This window comes from Amblyomma americanum, chromosome 10 (genome assembly GCF_052857255.1).
Source record: "Amblyomma americanum isolate KBUSLIRL-KWMA chromosome 10, ASM5285725v1, whole genome shotgun sequence".
Classification (NCBI taxonomy): domain Eukaryota; kingdom Metazoa; phylum Arthropoda; class Arachnida; order Ixodida; family Ixodidae; genus Amblyomma; species Amblyomma americanum.
Genome location: NC_135506.1, coordinates 117,731,953 through 117,748,410, shown reverse-complemented (window position 1 = coordinate 117,748,410; position 16,458 = coordinate 117,731,953). Strand labels below are relative to the sequence as shown.

General features: G+C 52.9%; 2 protein-coding genes across 6 annotated transcripts in view; one reads left to right on the top strand and one right to left on the bottom strand.

Annotated features, from left to right (window-relative positions):
- The window catches only part of LOC144107788 (uncharacterized), a 123,339-nt gene that overhangs the window by 64,402 nt on the left and 42,479 nt on the right, over window positions 1-16,458 (bottom strand). The window lies entirely within an intron of this gene.
- On the top strand, window positions 4,466-6,990 carry LOC144106599 (uncharacterized). The gene has a single exon (XM_077639446.1). It carries the CDS (start codon window positions 5,466-5,468, stop codon window positions 6,228-6,230), a length of 765 nt encoding a protein of 254 aa, XP_077495572.1. The 5' UTR covers window positions 4,466-5,465; the 3' UTR covers window positions 6,231-6,990.

The window sequence follows — 16,458 nt, the reverse complement described above, 5'->3', positions numbered from 1 at the left end:
CACAATTGTCTGACTGATGTTCCTTTGATGCCCATTTCGCGCATGTTTCATGGCCACGGCTCCAACCGAAAAGGCTCGGCAGTGTCGGGACCCCCCAGGGCTCGGTCATCTCCCCGTTGTTATTCAACCTCGTTATGATCGGGGTGGCCAAGCGACTCTCTCGAGTTGAGGGGGTCCGGCACACTATCTATGCCGATGACATCACGCTGTGGGTTCCGGGAGGCAGCGATGGTCACATTGAGACCACCCTGCAAGAAGCCGTCGACGCGATCGAAGACCAGCTAAACGGATCCGGATTGATCTGCTCACAGGCCAAGTCAGAACTCCTGGTGTTACCACCAAAGTACGTCAGACGTAACAAAAGCGAACCGAGGGATTACGAGGCCATCAAGATCGTCACGAGGAACGGTCAAGTGATCCCTGAGGTCGACAAAATTCGGGTGCTTGGCATGATTACAGACAAGCGGCGGGGCAACGGCGAGACCATTTCCCGCCTTACAGCCAAGATTACCAACGCAATACGCCTCATCCGACGAGTCGCCAACCGCACGGCCGGTATGAAAGAAGAAAGTTTGATTCGGCTTGTGCACTCCTTCATAGTTAGCCACGTCACCTACGTTGCAGCCTTTCACAACTGGATGCAGTGTGAAAAGAATAAGATCAACGGCCTCATACGCCGAGCTTACAAGGCGGCGCTCGGCCTTTTCGAGTGTACGGACACCAACAAGATCCTGAAACTCGGGGTCCACAATACCCTTGAGGAACTTGCGGAAGCGCAACAGACTGCCCAGCTGGAGCGGCTCTCTATGACCGAGGCCGGTAGGCGTATACTTCATTACTTGGGCTTCATGCCCAGGTTGAAAAAGGCCACTAGTGATGTTCCTGTTCCTGACGGGACCCGATGCCGGATTCGGGTAGACCTCATTCCTAGAAACATGAACCCTGAGTTTAATAGGGAGCGAAGAGCGGCGAGGGCCAAATTCCTCATCGACTTTCATGCCAAGGATGCGCACGCCAGGTTCGTGGATGCGGCTGAATACCAGGGAGACCACACGGCGTTCGTAGCTACTGTCATCGATGCGTCATCAGGCGCCACGAGGGCAGCGGCAAGCTTACGGGTCCCAGAGGCATGTCAGGCGGAGGAGGTAGCCATTGCCTTGGCCATTGCCGACCCCGGATGCCAAACGGTGCTGTGTGATTCCCAAAGTGCAGTGCGGAATTATGCCAAGGGCAAAGTGTGCAGTGAGGCTGTGCGCGTTCTGTGCTCGACTGACCTACAACAGGAAGAAAGGTATGTCAGACTCAGGTGGTTCCCGGCGCATGCGGGCAACGATGCGTCGGAGAAGCACGCTAACCACAACGAGACGGCACATGCAGTGGCGCGAGCGCTAACCAACCGCGCCGCTGCAACCGACCATCCACGTGGTGTAGTGCCAAAGACCACATGACAACATTCAATGAACTTACGCAGTTTTACCGCCTCGCTCGAAGGACTTTCCCACCCCCACAGCCGGGACTGAGCCGAGCGGAGGCGGTGCTGTTTAGACAACTACAAACTGGTTCTTTACCAACCCCGGTGTTAATGACTCATCTATACCTAAACTTATATGAAAGTGATGTGTGTCGCGTGTGCCAGCGGGAGAGGACAACTCTGATGCACATCCTATGGAACTGCACAAAATTCCCCGACGAGGCTTCTAAAAGCATAACGATTCCGCCACGACTCGCGGCTGCGGCGGAATGCTCTGACCGTGACGTGCAAACCTGGGCCGTCCAGCAGGTCTCGGCGGCTCTTGAACGACAAAGGCCTCAGATCCTCTGCTGAGTTGCCGCCTGGGCCCCCGTCACGGCACCATTAGGTCATGATGCCATTAGGCCATGACGTAAATAAAGTTGTTCCTCCTCCTCCTCATGGCCACGACAACTCAGTGATCCATGACTATATCTCTGGCACTTGAAGCACCTCCTGGGATTTGGCATGTAGGGGCATACATGAAGTTTGATGTACCCGCCTTCTATTGTTTCATGCAGTGTACTGGTATTGAACGTCAGGATACGGTGTTTGGTAGGGATTTCCTTGCCACCTTTTCGATCTTAATTCTGTGAACGTTGGTTACTTCTTGGTCTTTAAGACCTTCCTGCAGTTCCTCCTCTGTCGAACGAAGAAAGTCACTTTCAAATATGACACCACGGATTGTGTTCAGGGATCTATCGGCTGTGATGGAAACAGGGATTTCCTCTATAGCCACAATGTTCGGAAGTTTTGAGTGCTGTACGTTGTTCTGGAACTCGAGTAGCAAATCACCACTGGCCATTTTCGTCATTTTGTAACCTGGGCCCAAGGCATCTGTCAAGGTCTTTGAAACTACGAACGGGGACAAAATTCTAGCTGGCTTTTCATCTACTTTGCTGTGTAGTACATTGTATTTAGGAAATGTTACCTTCTTTCTCTGAAAGAAATCTACTGCCTCGTTCTGCCCTCGTTTATGAGGGCGATCATTTGCTAAGAGAAGGTTAGCCATAAAGTATGTGTGTTTTTCGGCTACGGCGCAAGCCACCCACCACGGAGCCCAACTTGGGGACGGGACAGGAACTTGCAAGCAAGTCCTGCCCACGCCAGCTGTACACCCCAACTATAACCAAATATGACGCAATTGAGGGTGTTTGGCAACACAAGGTTAAAGGGGTAGGAAAGTGAAAGATAGAGGGGAGGATAGGAAAAAGCGACTGCCAATTTCCCCCGGTCGGGTCAGGCCGGAGGTGCCGTCTACAGGAAGCCGGGGCCAAAGTGGTGTGTTGCCTCCGCCAAGGGGCCTTAAAGGTCCAAACACTCGGCATCTCAACCACCAGGATCCCCTTTTCCCCAGACACGGCGATGCCGCGCACGGCGAAGCGCGGGTGCTCGGGTCCATGGTGATGCATTGTTCACCATCATCCCCCCCAGGAACGCACCTGTCCCTGCGGATGCTCGGGAACCTGTGGTGTTGCCACTCACCAATGCCTACAAGCTGCAGACGGCCCCCTGCGGGGTAATCAGAGAGATGGAAAAATCTCTCAGATGTGATATGATGGATGTCAACCAGGTGATTTATGGAGACCGAAACTCCCCCCCATTTTCCCCGGATGGCATCCATTACGCCGAGCCAGCGGGATGGCAGGTTGGGAAGAGGGTAGGCCGTAAGGCATTGATTGGCTTTTTTGCAGGCACGCAGGATACCCCTGCAGGCAAAAGAGTAAGCAGCAAATGTGAAGGGGGGGGGGGGCAGGATAAGGGCATGGTGAACGAAAAGGAAGCACTCTCTCAGTGTAAGGTTCATCAACATGTAAGGGGGAATAAGTCGAATTAAATGGGTTGAAATCGAAGAACAACTGCAATCTGAAAACTTTGGTGTATATGGGGTTGCAGAAACTCACTTGAGAGACATGGAAGAAGCACCACACATGGCAGGTTACACTTGAATAGGGTGTAACAGAAAAGGGAAAGACCGTAAAGGTGGAGGCCTAGGGGCATTAGTAAAGGGGCAAGACTTGGAAAGGGTGAGAGAGAACTACAGGGAACATCAATGGCTCCAAGGCAGAATGGGGAGTCAAAAGACAATAACAGGGTTTGTGTACCTTAAAACAAGGAGTGAGTCAAGTGAGGAGAATATAGAGCATTTTGAATGTATGGCTAAAGACATCAGGGAGTTAGGCTCGCATTGGGAAATAATTATCTTGGGCGACATGAATGCTCACATGGAATACTTTGATGGAGCTATAGATGCAACAGGGAAGATGTTAGGAGAATTCTGTGATGCCCATGATTAGTAATGGTTAATAGGGAAATAAAATGTGAAGGGAAAGTAACATGGGTAAGAAATAACTCTCACTCAACTGCTGACTATTGCCTAATGTCACACAAACTGTATGACCGGTTAAGAAGCATGGAAATTGACGAAGGTATGAAAAGCCTGGGAAGCGACCAGAGAAGAATTAAAATTGCATTTGGTATCGCAATACCTGTGATAGGAACTCAAAGGAGGGAAAGTAAACATAACCTCCCTGATGCACAGCGACAGGAAGTATCGAAACACATTGAAGACATAGTATCCAAGCAGCCGAATAAGAAGTGGACATATGAGGCCCTAGTGGGGGTTTTTCAAAGGAAGCTAAAGAAGGCCCAAGGCAAAAAGAGAAGAGGGAAGAGAAGGCATACACAATAAAGCTGGCGGGACAGGGAAGTGAAGGCAGCCTTAGCACGACGACAAGAGGCACCTAAGGAACACAGATTGGCAAAGAAAAGGGGAGCCACACCAGGCAAAGTGGATTCAAAATGGAATGACTACCAGTGGCATTAAGTCAGGCCAAAAGAGGAAAGGCAGGAGTCCAGTGGATGGTGAAGGTAGGATAGAAATGCTGCAAAAAGGCTTTGGGAGCACATAAAGCTACAGGGGAAGAGGACAGAGGGCGTCCACACACTCTGATCACACAGGAGGGGAAAAGAGTAGAGGGAGAGGAAGCACAAGAATTTATCAAACAGTCAAAGCAGCATTTGCAGAGCCTGAGGCAAACGGACTAGAGGAGAGCAAGGACAGGGCAGTGGAGGAAGAGCTTAGGGAGATGACAGCAGGGGAATGGGACATAGTAGAAGGCAAGGTTCCCATCGGAACAGCGACAGGGCCAGACGGCATACCTATGAGATCAGTTAACATGCTAGGCCAAAAAAGCAAAGTGAAATTACGACAGTTCATTGGAAAAGTAGTAGGGGGAGGAGGCGTTCCAAAAGACTGGAAAGTGAGGCTTATGGATTAGGGGGGTTTAACGTCCCAAAGCAACTCAGACTATGAGGGATGCCGTAGTGAAGGGCTTCGGAAATTTGGAACACCTCAGGTTCTTTAACATGCACTGACATCGCACAGTACACGGGCCTCTAGAATTTCACCTCCATCGAGATTCGACCGCCGCGGCCGGCATCGAACCCGCTGGAATGTGAGCAGGATGAGACTAATATACAAAGGCAAGGGAAACAAGGACAACATCAAATCCTACTGACCAATTACGGTCAAATCAGTTATAAACAGGCTAGCAAAGCAGATGATGAAAATGAGAATGGAAGAATGGGCAGAGCGTGAGGAGATCTCAGGAGAGTAGCAGAACGGTTTCCAAAAGGACAGACGGTTGGAGGACAATCTATTCGTTATAACTCAGTGTATAGAGATAGCTGAGGCAATTCGAAGGCTTCTATGGATAGCATTTTTAGACATTAAGGGGACATATTGTGGTGAACACAAATATGCCGCGGATAAGCCGCGGTGCTGCCAGCGCGGAACGTAGCCGACCGTAGTCGACCGTAGCCAGCCGGCTGCCGAGAGAGGGCCGGCGCACAAAGAAAGAATAAAAGTAGTTGGCACCGAGACTCCAAGCCCCACGCCTCGTCTCTGCTTTCCTCGTGCGTGCCAATAATTGGTGACCCGGACGTGATAGCCATGAACCAGCCAAGCGACGCCGGCAGTCCCACGGTAGCCGTACTTGACGTGAAGCTACCTCCGTTTTGGACTGGCGACCCGGAACTTTGGTTCGTGCAAGTTGAGTCGCAGTTCGCTGCACGCCGCATCACTGCTGACAGCACTAAATACCACCACGTGGTGGGCAGCCTTCCGCCTGCGACAGCCAGCGAGGTGCGGGACCTACTGCTAACACCACCCGCAGAGAACGCCTACCAGACGCTAAAAGAGACACTGATTCGCCGTGTCACACCTACAGAGCCGGAGCGTCTCCAGCAGCTACTGCGGGAGGCCGAACTTGGCGACCGCCGGCCCAGCCAGTTGCTACGCCACATGCAACAACTGGCCGGCGGCACGACTGCAAGCGACGGCCGTTTGGTGCGGGAACTGTTCCTGCAAAGGCTTCCCACAAGCGTACGGATAGGCCTCACGGCGTCGGGCGAGACAGACCTTGCCAAGATGGCCGAGCTCGCCGACAAACTCATGGCTGTCGCCGTGCCCACAGTCGCGTCGGTGCACGCAGACGCACCGTCCGCCAATTCCCTGCAAGAGATACGAGAGGAAATTTCTCGCCTCGCAGACACCGTCGCAGCGCTGCACTCGAGCGGCAACCAGCGACCACGACAGCGTACCGCATCACAACCACAACAACGCAGGGTGTGCTGGTACCACCGCAAATTCGGCAACGCTGCGCGGAACTGTGTGCCGCCCTGTGAAAATTCGGGAAACGCCCCAGGCCAGCGCTGAGGGTGACCAGTGCCCCCGCCCTGCCGGACAGTCGCCCATCGGTATTCTTCCTGACCGATCGCGAAAGAGGTGCTCGTTTCCTAGTCGACACAGGGGCGGAAGTTAGTGTCGTGCCAGCGTCGCCAGCCGATCGCAAACGACCGTTCGCAGCACCGTTGCAAGCTGTCAACAATACGACGATACCGACGTACGGGCAACGCTCTCTCTCGCTGGACCCGGGCCTCAATAGGTCATTTCGGTGGATTTTCGTCGTGGCTGACGTAAAATTTGCCATCCTGGGAGCGGACTTTTTGCGCAACTTCGGACTGCTTGTCGATGTCCGCAACCAGCGTTTACAGGACCCCCTGTCACACGCAGAAGTGCGCGGGAAGCCATCCAGGCATCCTCCCCTCAGCCCCACGCTCGTAGCACCGCCGGGCGCTACACGATTCACCGGCATCCTCGGCGAATTCCCCGAACTGATGCGGCCACCACAGGCCAGCGCGGCCGTCAAACACAATGTATGCCACCACATTGTCACCACAGGCCCACCAGTTTACGCACGCCCACGCCACTTGTCCCCGCAAAAGCTGCAAGCAGCTCGACAGGAATTCGACCACATGCTCGAGCTCGGCATAATCCGCCCGTCCGCTAGCCCATGGGCGTCTCCACTGCATATGGTGCCGAAGTCAACACCAGGAGACTGGCGACCCTGCGGCGACTATCGAGCCCTCAATCGAGCAACCGTGCCAGACCGCTATCCGGTACCTCACATTCATGATGTGACGTCCAGCCTACATGGTGTGGTGATTTTCTGCAAGATCGACCTCGTGCAGGCGTACCATCAGATCCCCGTGGCTCCAGAGGACATATCGAAGACGGCGATAACCACACCCTTCGGCCTGTTCAGTTTCTGCGCATGCCGTTCGGCCTGCGAAACTCCGGACAGACATTCCAGCGTTTTATCAACGACGTTTTGCATGGCCTCGACTTCTGCCATGCATACCTCGACGACCTACTCATCGCAAGCACTTCACCGGACGAGCATGAGGCGCATCTGTGATCAGTGTTTCAGCGCCTGGCGGAGCATGGCATCCTGGTTAACACAGACAAGTGCGAGGTGGGTGCCGAGAAGCTGACTTTTCTTGGCCATGTTGTTTCAAGCTCTGGCATTCAACCTCATCCAGACAAGGTTAAAGCTGTCGAGAAGTTTCCACGACCCACCACTAAGCGCCAGCTGCGCGAGTTCCTTGGCCTTGTAAATTACTACCGACGTTTCGTACCTCGGTGCGCGGCCGTTCTGCACCCTCTCCACCTTCTGCTGTCGACACACGAAGGTGCTGCTAGGGAGCTGCTCTGAACGGACGACGCCGAAGCGGCTTTTCAAGAGATCAAGAGACACCTCACCGACGCCACACTTCTCGCCTACCCGCAACCGGGAGTCCCACAGTGCGCCACGGTCGACGCCTCGGACGCAGTTGTGGGGGCTGTCCTTCAACAACTTAACAAAGGAGTATGGCAACCGATCGCTTTCTTTTCTCGGAAATTGACACCCACCGAGCAGCGTTACAGCACTTTCGGACGCGAGCTGTTGGCCGTCTACGCAGCAATCCGGCACTTTCGTCATTACTTAGAAGGGACGGAATTCTTTATAATGACTGATCACAAGCCTCTCACCTACGCCTTACGCTCCCTCAAATCTGATGGCGGCACGCACACAGCCCGCGAGCTGCGGCAGATGTCCTACATATCGGAATTCACCACGGACATTCGCCACATAAAGGGAGTAGACAACGCTGTCGCCGATGCTCTGTCGCGCAGCCCAGTAAATGCCCTCACTCACACGGGAATAGACCTCGCAAAAGTGGCAGCAGCTCAACGTGACGATGACGAACTGCGCCGTTTGCAGGAAACATCGACGTCACTCATCCTACAGTGGTTTCCTTTGCCCGGAGCAGGAGACATTTGTTGCGATATATCTACAAGTAGTCCTCGACCATACGTGCCTGCTTGCCTCCGTCGTGAGGTATACGCTTCGTTACACGAGCTTTCACACCCAGGAATCCGGGCGACCCAGAAGCTGCTCACGGCGCTTTTCGTATGGCCTGGCATCAACCGCGATTCCCGACAGTGGACTCGCGAGTGTCTTGCGTGTCAACAGTCCAAGGTTCAGCGTCACACGGTGACACCGTTGGAGACTTTCCCAGGACCAGATGCTCAATTCGACCACATCCATATGGACATAGTTGGACCATTGACACCTTGTCAGGGCCAAATGTACTTGCTCACTTTGGTCGACCGTTTCACGCGGTGGGCAGAAGCTATCCCGATTCCCGACATTACAGCCGAAACTGTTGCTCGCGCTTTTGTCAACCACTGGCTATGTCATTTTGGTGCGCCTTCCTCCATTACAACGGACAGAGGAAGCCAGTTTGAGTCTGCGTTGTTCGCCAGCCTGACGAAACTCATCGGCGCCTCGCGCATCAGGACTACGGCCTACCACCCGATGAGCAATGGAATGGTCGAGAGATTTCACCGGCAGCTGAAAGCAGCACTCATGGCAAGTGAACACGACTCTTGGATGGAAGCATTGCCTATCGTGCTCTTGGGCATACGCACAGCGTGCAAGGCAGATATCGGCTGCAGCGCTGCGGAACTTGTCTACGGCACGACGCTACGTCTGCCTGGTGATTTCTTTGCATCTGACCAACAGCGAGCTCGCATTTCCGCCAGCGACTACGCATCTCGCCTTCGCGACATCATGAACAAGCTCCGAGCTACACCTCCGCGACAGCCCGCAGAGAGGAGGACACGTGAGCAACGAGCTTGAGTCATGTAGTCACGTCTTTCTGCGGAACGACGCTGTACAACCACTACAAGCACCGTACGATGGGCCATTCAAGGTTCTCCGCCGTGGGCGGAAGAGGTTCACTATCGAAATGCGGGGGCGGCGGGAAGTTGTCTCGTTGGACAGACTTAAACCTGCGTACATGGAACGCAGTCCATGACACCCACCTCCATCCCGTCGCCTGGAACCCATACAAGAGTGCCTCGTCTCAGGGCAGCGGTTTCCACCAGGGAGGAAAATGCATCCACGCCTGATACTCGCACCTACCACACGCGCAGTGGCAGACGTCTAAATGCGCCAAGTCGCCTCAACCTCTAATCGCACGAGTGTTTTCTCGTGTTGGTTCCGTTCGTGTTCTCACTAGGGGGTGAGTGCTGTGGTGAACACAAATATGCCGCGGATAAGCCGCGGTGCTGCCAGCGCGGAACGTAGCCGATCGTAGTCGACCGTAGCCAGCCGGCCGCCGAGAGAGGGCTGGCGCACAAAGAAAGAATAAAAGTAGTTGGCACCGACCTTGCCGAGACTCCAAGCCCCACGCCTCGTCTCTGCTTTCCTCGCGCGTGCCAATAATATGACAGTGTGAATCAGGAAAAAGTGTGGGGCCAATTGAAGGAATATGGTTCAGATAAGAATCTGGATGAGTTCCTACAATGTGTATATTCAGACAATGAGGTGGTAGTAACATGGAAGGGAGAAGCTACAAAACCAGCTAAAATTAAATGTGGGCTAAGAAAGGGCTGCCCACTATAACCCCTACTTTTTATGATATACGTGAATCAAATGGAAAAGAGGTTGGAAGAGAGTAAGATAGGAGCTAGGTGACATGAGTTATATGCAGGAAGGCCAGAAGGTAAACCAACTGTTAGCCGGACTGATGTATGCAAATGACATTGTACTACTAGGAGACAAGCAAGATAGGCTACAGGAATTAGTTCAGATCTGTGGTGAGGAGGGCAACATGCTAGGACTGCATTTCAGTAGGCAGAAGTCTGGCATAATGGTATATACTGATGAGAGGGGAGACCCACAAGAAATACAAGACACCATGATAGACCATGTGAGGACTTACAAGTATCTAGGCGTATGGCTAAATGAAGGGAAAAAATATCTGGACCAGCACGAGAGGATTCTGAAGGATAAAGGAAAAAAGAATTCAGACATTATGAAGCATAGAGCACTATGGAACTATAATAGGTATGAGGTGGCTAGAGGGGCATGGAAAGAAATCATGGTACCAGGCCTCACATTTGGAAATGCAGTCCTGTGCATGAAATCAGAAATACGATCAAGTCTAGAAGTCAGACTAAGATGAGTAGGAAGATTAGCCTTGGGGGCACATGGGACCACTGCAAATGAGGGAGTCCAGGGAGATATGGGCTGGGCGTCGTTCGAGGTTCAAAAGGCAATCAGCAAACTGAAACATGATCACAGACTAACCCAAATGGAGGAAACAAGGTGGGCAAAAAAGGTGTACAAGTATTTATACATGAAAAGTATTAACACAAAATGGACGAAGAGAACCCGGAAGCTAAGAACAAAGTACCTACAGGTGAGGGATAGGGCTCAGCAATATACTAGCGTGAAAGCGGAGGTAAAGGAGACAGAAAGAAAGATATGGAAAGAAAGAATGCAGGAAAAATCGGCGCTAGGTATAAGTAGGACCCGAAAACAGGGCACCAAGAAAAGAGCGGTTATTTGATAACTCGTGGAACAGTTCATTACTTTTTGAGGCTAGGACAGGGGCTCTGAGAACAAAAAACGTATAGGTGCAAATTTGCTGAACTCCGCTCAGCCCTCCCTGAGGAACAGCAACAGACATAGAGAGAGCACTGGGATTTGCTCGGGAAGATGGGAGAGTGGATGAGAAAAGCGTGACATTGACAAAGGGGAGGTTGGAAGATTGGCGGAGGAAATCAAGAGAGGGGTAAATTTGGAGAAGAAAGAGATAGCCAAACTAGACATTTTAAAAGTGAAATTGAAGGCAAAAGAAAAAAAATCAATTAACAATGGGAGAAGTATAGGCTAGATTCATACGCTAGACCGTTTCATGACCATTTCATGGCGCAAGGGATTTTCTCTCTGCCGCCGCACATCCATATGCCAGAAGCTGCCGGAGGATTCAAGGTTCAAGGTTCGTTTATTACATGTTTATGGTACAAGGTTAGAGAAAAACATTGGAATACAGAAGGAGGTCCCAAAGTCAGAGACTGTGGACAGGACCTCCTGTAAGAACAATTGTAAAAATGAATTACAGACAGCAGATGCAAAAAAAAAATTAAAGTTGTTGGCATCATAAATGAGCAGTGAGTGAAATACGAGAAATAATGCAAACCCTTATTTGAATAAAAAATGATTACACACCTAACATCATACTGACCAATACAAAAGACAACTCATTGAATAATATAAATGACAAAACTAGTACCATATACCAAGTAAAATACTATTAGGAGGATTGTAAAAACTGACTGAGAGCGGATTTAAAGGCACAGATATTAGGTGATTGCTTAATGCTAACTGGTAATGAGTTCCATATTGTAGTGGCAGTGAAACGAACTGTTTGCTTTCTATAAGGAGTTTGCTGACAGGCTCATCAGCTTCTGAGAGGAACGCGCGCGTTCGCACGGGGAGTCAGACGTGCTGGTCGTCGGCTCCGGCGATTTTTCAGCCGGAGCAGCGGAAGTTTCCGCCTGACCCTAGGAAGATCATCCCCAACGTGCACTGAAAGCTGTCGGGAACATCTGGACACCAGTTTTTTCCAAGGTGGGCCCGGTTAAACCCCCTTTTCGGGCAACACCTGGCCCGATCGGGCCGGTGGCGCGGCTAGGCCTAACGGCCGAACCGGTACCCGGCACATCGGGGCCTCTGGCCACTGATGCCAGTATGGCTGCTACGCAAATCTCCTGCAGAGGCTACAACCCCGAGAACATGCACTGGACAACGGTTAACCCAGCGGAAACCGAAGGCCCAGTTTCGGCAACGGTTACCCCAGCGGCACCCGGAGGCCCAGATTCGGCAAGATTTCGCAGCGCCGCGTTGAACGCCGCAGTGCTGCGCCGAGCGCAAGACCAAGCCTTAAAGCCGGCGTCCGTAGACGCGGCCGGCGTTCACGCCGGAAACCAACAGTCACCCGCCCCGCGCGCGGCGGGCCGCAGTCGGCGACTGCTCACGAAGTGGAAACCGCCTGTTATTCCCAAGCCTGCTCCAGACGACTACGTCGTCGTCATCAAGCCCCGGACCCGCGTCTCGTTGTACGAGACTTTCCAGGAAGGAGACCGGCTACGGCCGGGCATTCACGGCTCTCCTGGGCGCGCAACCCGCAACAGATCTTACCATAATACCGGTAAGAGAACAAAACCTCATTATTGTTCACACTGCGAAACCTGAGCTAGCCGACCGTATCATCGGCGAATTTGAACTTAATGGACCCGACGGGAAGGTCCCCCTTGTGGGGCACCTGCGCCAAGACGACAAGGACGTCTGCTACGGCGTCATTACCGTCCGTAACTCTGAAACTACGGACTCGCTCCGTACTAGGCTCCAATGGCGCTTCGGCACCATCGTGGAAGTGCGAAAATTTGGGACATCCAACAAAGCGAGACTGACTTTCGCCGGAAAAGAGAAGCCACGTTTCGTGCACTACGACTCGGAGCTTGTACAAGTTAGGCCTTACCAGCGAACCATTCCAGCCTGCCGACATTGCGGTGTGGTCGGCCACCGCGTGGACGCCTGCCCCGGCCAGAGGCTGGACCGGTGCGGCCTGTGCGGACAGCAGGCTCTACTCGTTGAGGGGGTGCGGGCCCCTCACCAGTGCAACCCAAAGTGTTCAGTGTGCGGCGCGGCCCATGCCACGGGGGGCCCAGCGTGTACTGCTAAATATCGCGCTATCCAGCCCACGCAGGCCGAGCGCGGGCGTAAATCGAAGCGAAACCGACGCAAGCGTGGCAAGCGTCGCCCGGACAAGCTGAAGGCCAAGGCTGCCGACCAAGCCATGGACCAGCCTGTGAATTCCTCTACTGGGAGCCAAGGGAAACCTCCAGCTGCGCCACCGTCGCCTCAAGCCGGTGCAGCGAAGCCCCTCGGACCTCCCCAAAACGGCGGCTCCAAGACGTGGGCAAACGTTGTCAAGCAACACTCCCAGGTGAGCGGCGCCGGCAGGGCAGCTTCTCCCTTCGCTCCCCCTTCCCAATCCCAACAACGGCCAATCTCTGCCGAACAAAAAGAAATATCTGCTCTCCGCGAGCAGGTTGCAAATTTTCAAAAGCGCCTCGCAATAGCGGAGGCCCGCCAAAATTCCCCCAACCACACCTCTGCCTCACCCGCAGCAGAGGCAATGGAAAGCGACGCAACCCCTTCAGGACAGGCTGCGCATGCCCTCACGGCACTCGAGGCGAGAGTGAGCGCGCTCGAAACTCAAGTTAACAACAGAATATCCGCATTGGAAACGCAAATCAATGCCACACTTACGGCGGCACTCAACAAAATTAGCCACCTTGCGGCATCTATCCCGAACCTCATAACCGCTCAGTTCGCTCAACTCACCCGCGCTCCCAAGCGCGCTGGCCCGCTCAAAACCTCCGCAGGCCGGCAGCTCAAAGCGTCTAGGCGTCGAATCGCCGGAGAAGAAGAAGAGGTCCCCTGTGCCATCCTCAGTATAGAGAACGCTCCTCTCTTTGGAGCCACTGGCTCTCAAGCCTCCTCTCTCCAAACTCACAACTCTACCCTTGATCATGGCGGGCGCCCCTAGAAATAGGAAGCATCCGCGAAGCAATTCGATCCCTATTCAAATTGTACAGTGGAACTGTCGCGGATTCAAGGCACGCACAAAGCGAGCCGATCTACGCCTTTTCCTTACAACGTTCCCAGAATTACCTGCTGTGGTGGCCCTTCAGGAGCCAGGAAATGGCGCCACCCTTGCCAGTTACACGGTGTACCAGCAGGATGCGCATAGCTGCCTCTGCGTACATAAAAATTACACGGCCTCCCAGGTTGACCTGGATCTTAGCGCTACTTTCTCCTATGTAATGGTGACGATCCTTCCGCTACGCAAACAGGACCCCCCATTGCATATACTCAACATTTACTGTCCCCCAAAGCTACCAAATGTTACATTCGCAGATATCTTCAGCCGGGCTTTGAAGGTCGCGAATCGGGATCCCCTCATAATCGTTGGGGACTTTAATGCTCCCAGCACCTTATGGGGGTACACACGTGAAGAGAAACGCGGACGCAAGTTGGCGGAGCTTGTTTCCACACTGGGCCTTACTCTTCACACGGATCCCGCGCAACCCACTCGTATAGGTAACTCCGTTACACGCGATACGTGTCCGGACCTCACCTTTACGAAAAATATTCGCTATGCAGATTGGAGGAACATCGAGGAATCCCTCGGTAGTGACCACTGCATAATTACCACTACAATCCATACCAAGCCACTCACAAGACCACAGGCCAATGCAAAACTACCCAACTGGACCAAATTTAGGAACAGTTACACCAATCCTCAATCGATAATGGACCAAGGATACTCAACGTGGTCCCAACACCTAGTATCCCAATTGAAATCAGTCGAGCAAAATGTTCAACTCTCAGAGGCGAGCCCGGCGGTGGATAACCACCTCCTCCACCTCTGGGAGGCACGACACAGCCTAGTCCGCCGCTGGCGTCGTCAAAAACACAATCGGAAACTCAAAATTCGAATTGCGGATATGACCCAACAGGCGGCACAATACGCGGCCCAACTCGCCGACTCCAATTGGGTGCACCGATGCAACACTGCAGCTCGGCAAATGTCGAGTCGGAGTACGTGGCGCCTCTTCCGCGCTCTTATTGATCCGGCACAAACCCGTACTGAGACACAAAAACAGCTTCAAAGGGCTATACATAACTTCACTGGAGACACGGCCAAACTGGCCGATGCGCTCCGCGACCAATATTTGAGTATATACCAGGATCCCCGTGGTCAGGCGTACTCGTATGCCGGTTCCGAGAACGCGGATTTGGATCAACCGTTCCAGCTCCATGACCTAAAAGCAGCCCTGGCTAAAATGAAGCGAGGTACAGCACCAGGCCGGGACAAGGTGACGGTGAAGCTTATTACCAACCTCCCAGATCCCGCCTACGAAACTCTCCTCGATTACTTCAACACTATCTGGATTGGAAGCACACCACTCCCCATAGATTGGAAAACGGCACTAGTAACTTTCATTCCCAAGCCAGGTAAAGCCATTAACACCGACAACCTCCGGCCCATCTCCCTCACTTCGTGTGTGGGGAAGCTGATGGAGACTATGGTCCGCGACAGATTGTCGGCTTTCCTGGAACAACAAAACATTTTCGCAGACACCATGTACGGTTTCCGCCCACACCGGTCCGCACAAGATGTCCTGTTGCAACTTCACAAGGAGATTCTTGACCCCGTCGAGCACCCCAGCAATGATAAAGTAGTCGTCGCACTTGACCTGCGGGGGGCTTTCGACAATGTGACCCACGAGATCATCCTATCCCACTTGTCGCAAACACATTGTGGGCGCAATACTTTCAATTATATCAAACAATTCCTTACAGATCGCCAATCCTATATCCGGCTACAAGACACAGAATATGGCCCATATCAACTTGGTACACGAGGGACCCCACGGGGAGCTGTCCTCTCGCCATTACTATTTAATCTGGCCATGATGAAGCTCCCTACCCAGCTGGCGGAGGTCGCCGGTGTGCAGCACGCTCTGTATGCGGACGACATCACCCTCTGGGCAACACAACAATCGGTTGGAGACATCGAGACCAACCTGCAACAAGCGGCAGCTATAGTGGACGAATACGCTCGTCGCTGTGGTCTTGAATGCTCCCCGAGCAAATCTGAATTTGTGCACATACGCCCCAACTCAAAGTGCACAACCAAAATTGCCCTTTCCCTACTTAGCGGACTGATACCTGAACACGCGGAGATCCGGGTACTGGGGCTTTTCATTCATCATAGGCGCAAGATAGACACTACCCTAAACAAGTTACGTAAGGTGGGGGACCAGGTGGATCGGATGCTCCGCCGGGTGTCCAATAAAAGGGGGGGACTACGATGCAAAGATGCCCTGCGGCTGGCCAATGCATTCATGACCAGCCGGATTTTATATTCGGCTCCCTACCTCCACCTACGCAAATGCGATGAGAATGCCTTAGAGGTAGTTCTCCGCAAGATTTATAAGAGAGCGCTCGACCTCCCCATAACGACGTCCAACAAGCGTCTCCTCGGTCTGGGGATGACCAACACCTTTGGGGAGTTACGAGAAGCTCATCTTAACAATCAATACTTGCGCCTAAGCAAAACACCTGCGGGGAGCCGCCTTCTCACCCGCTTACACATTTCCTACGCAACACATACAGAAGAACGGGTCCGCATCC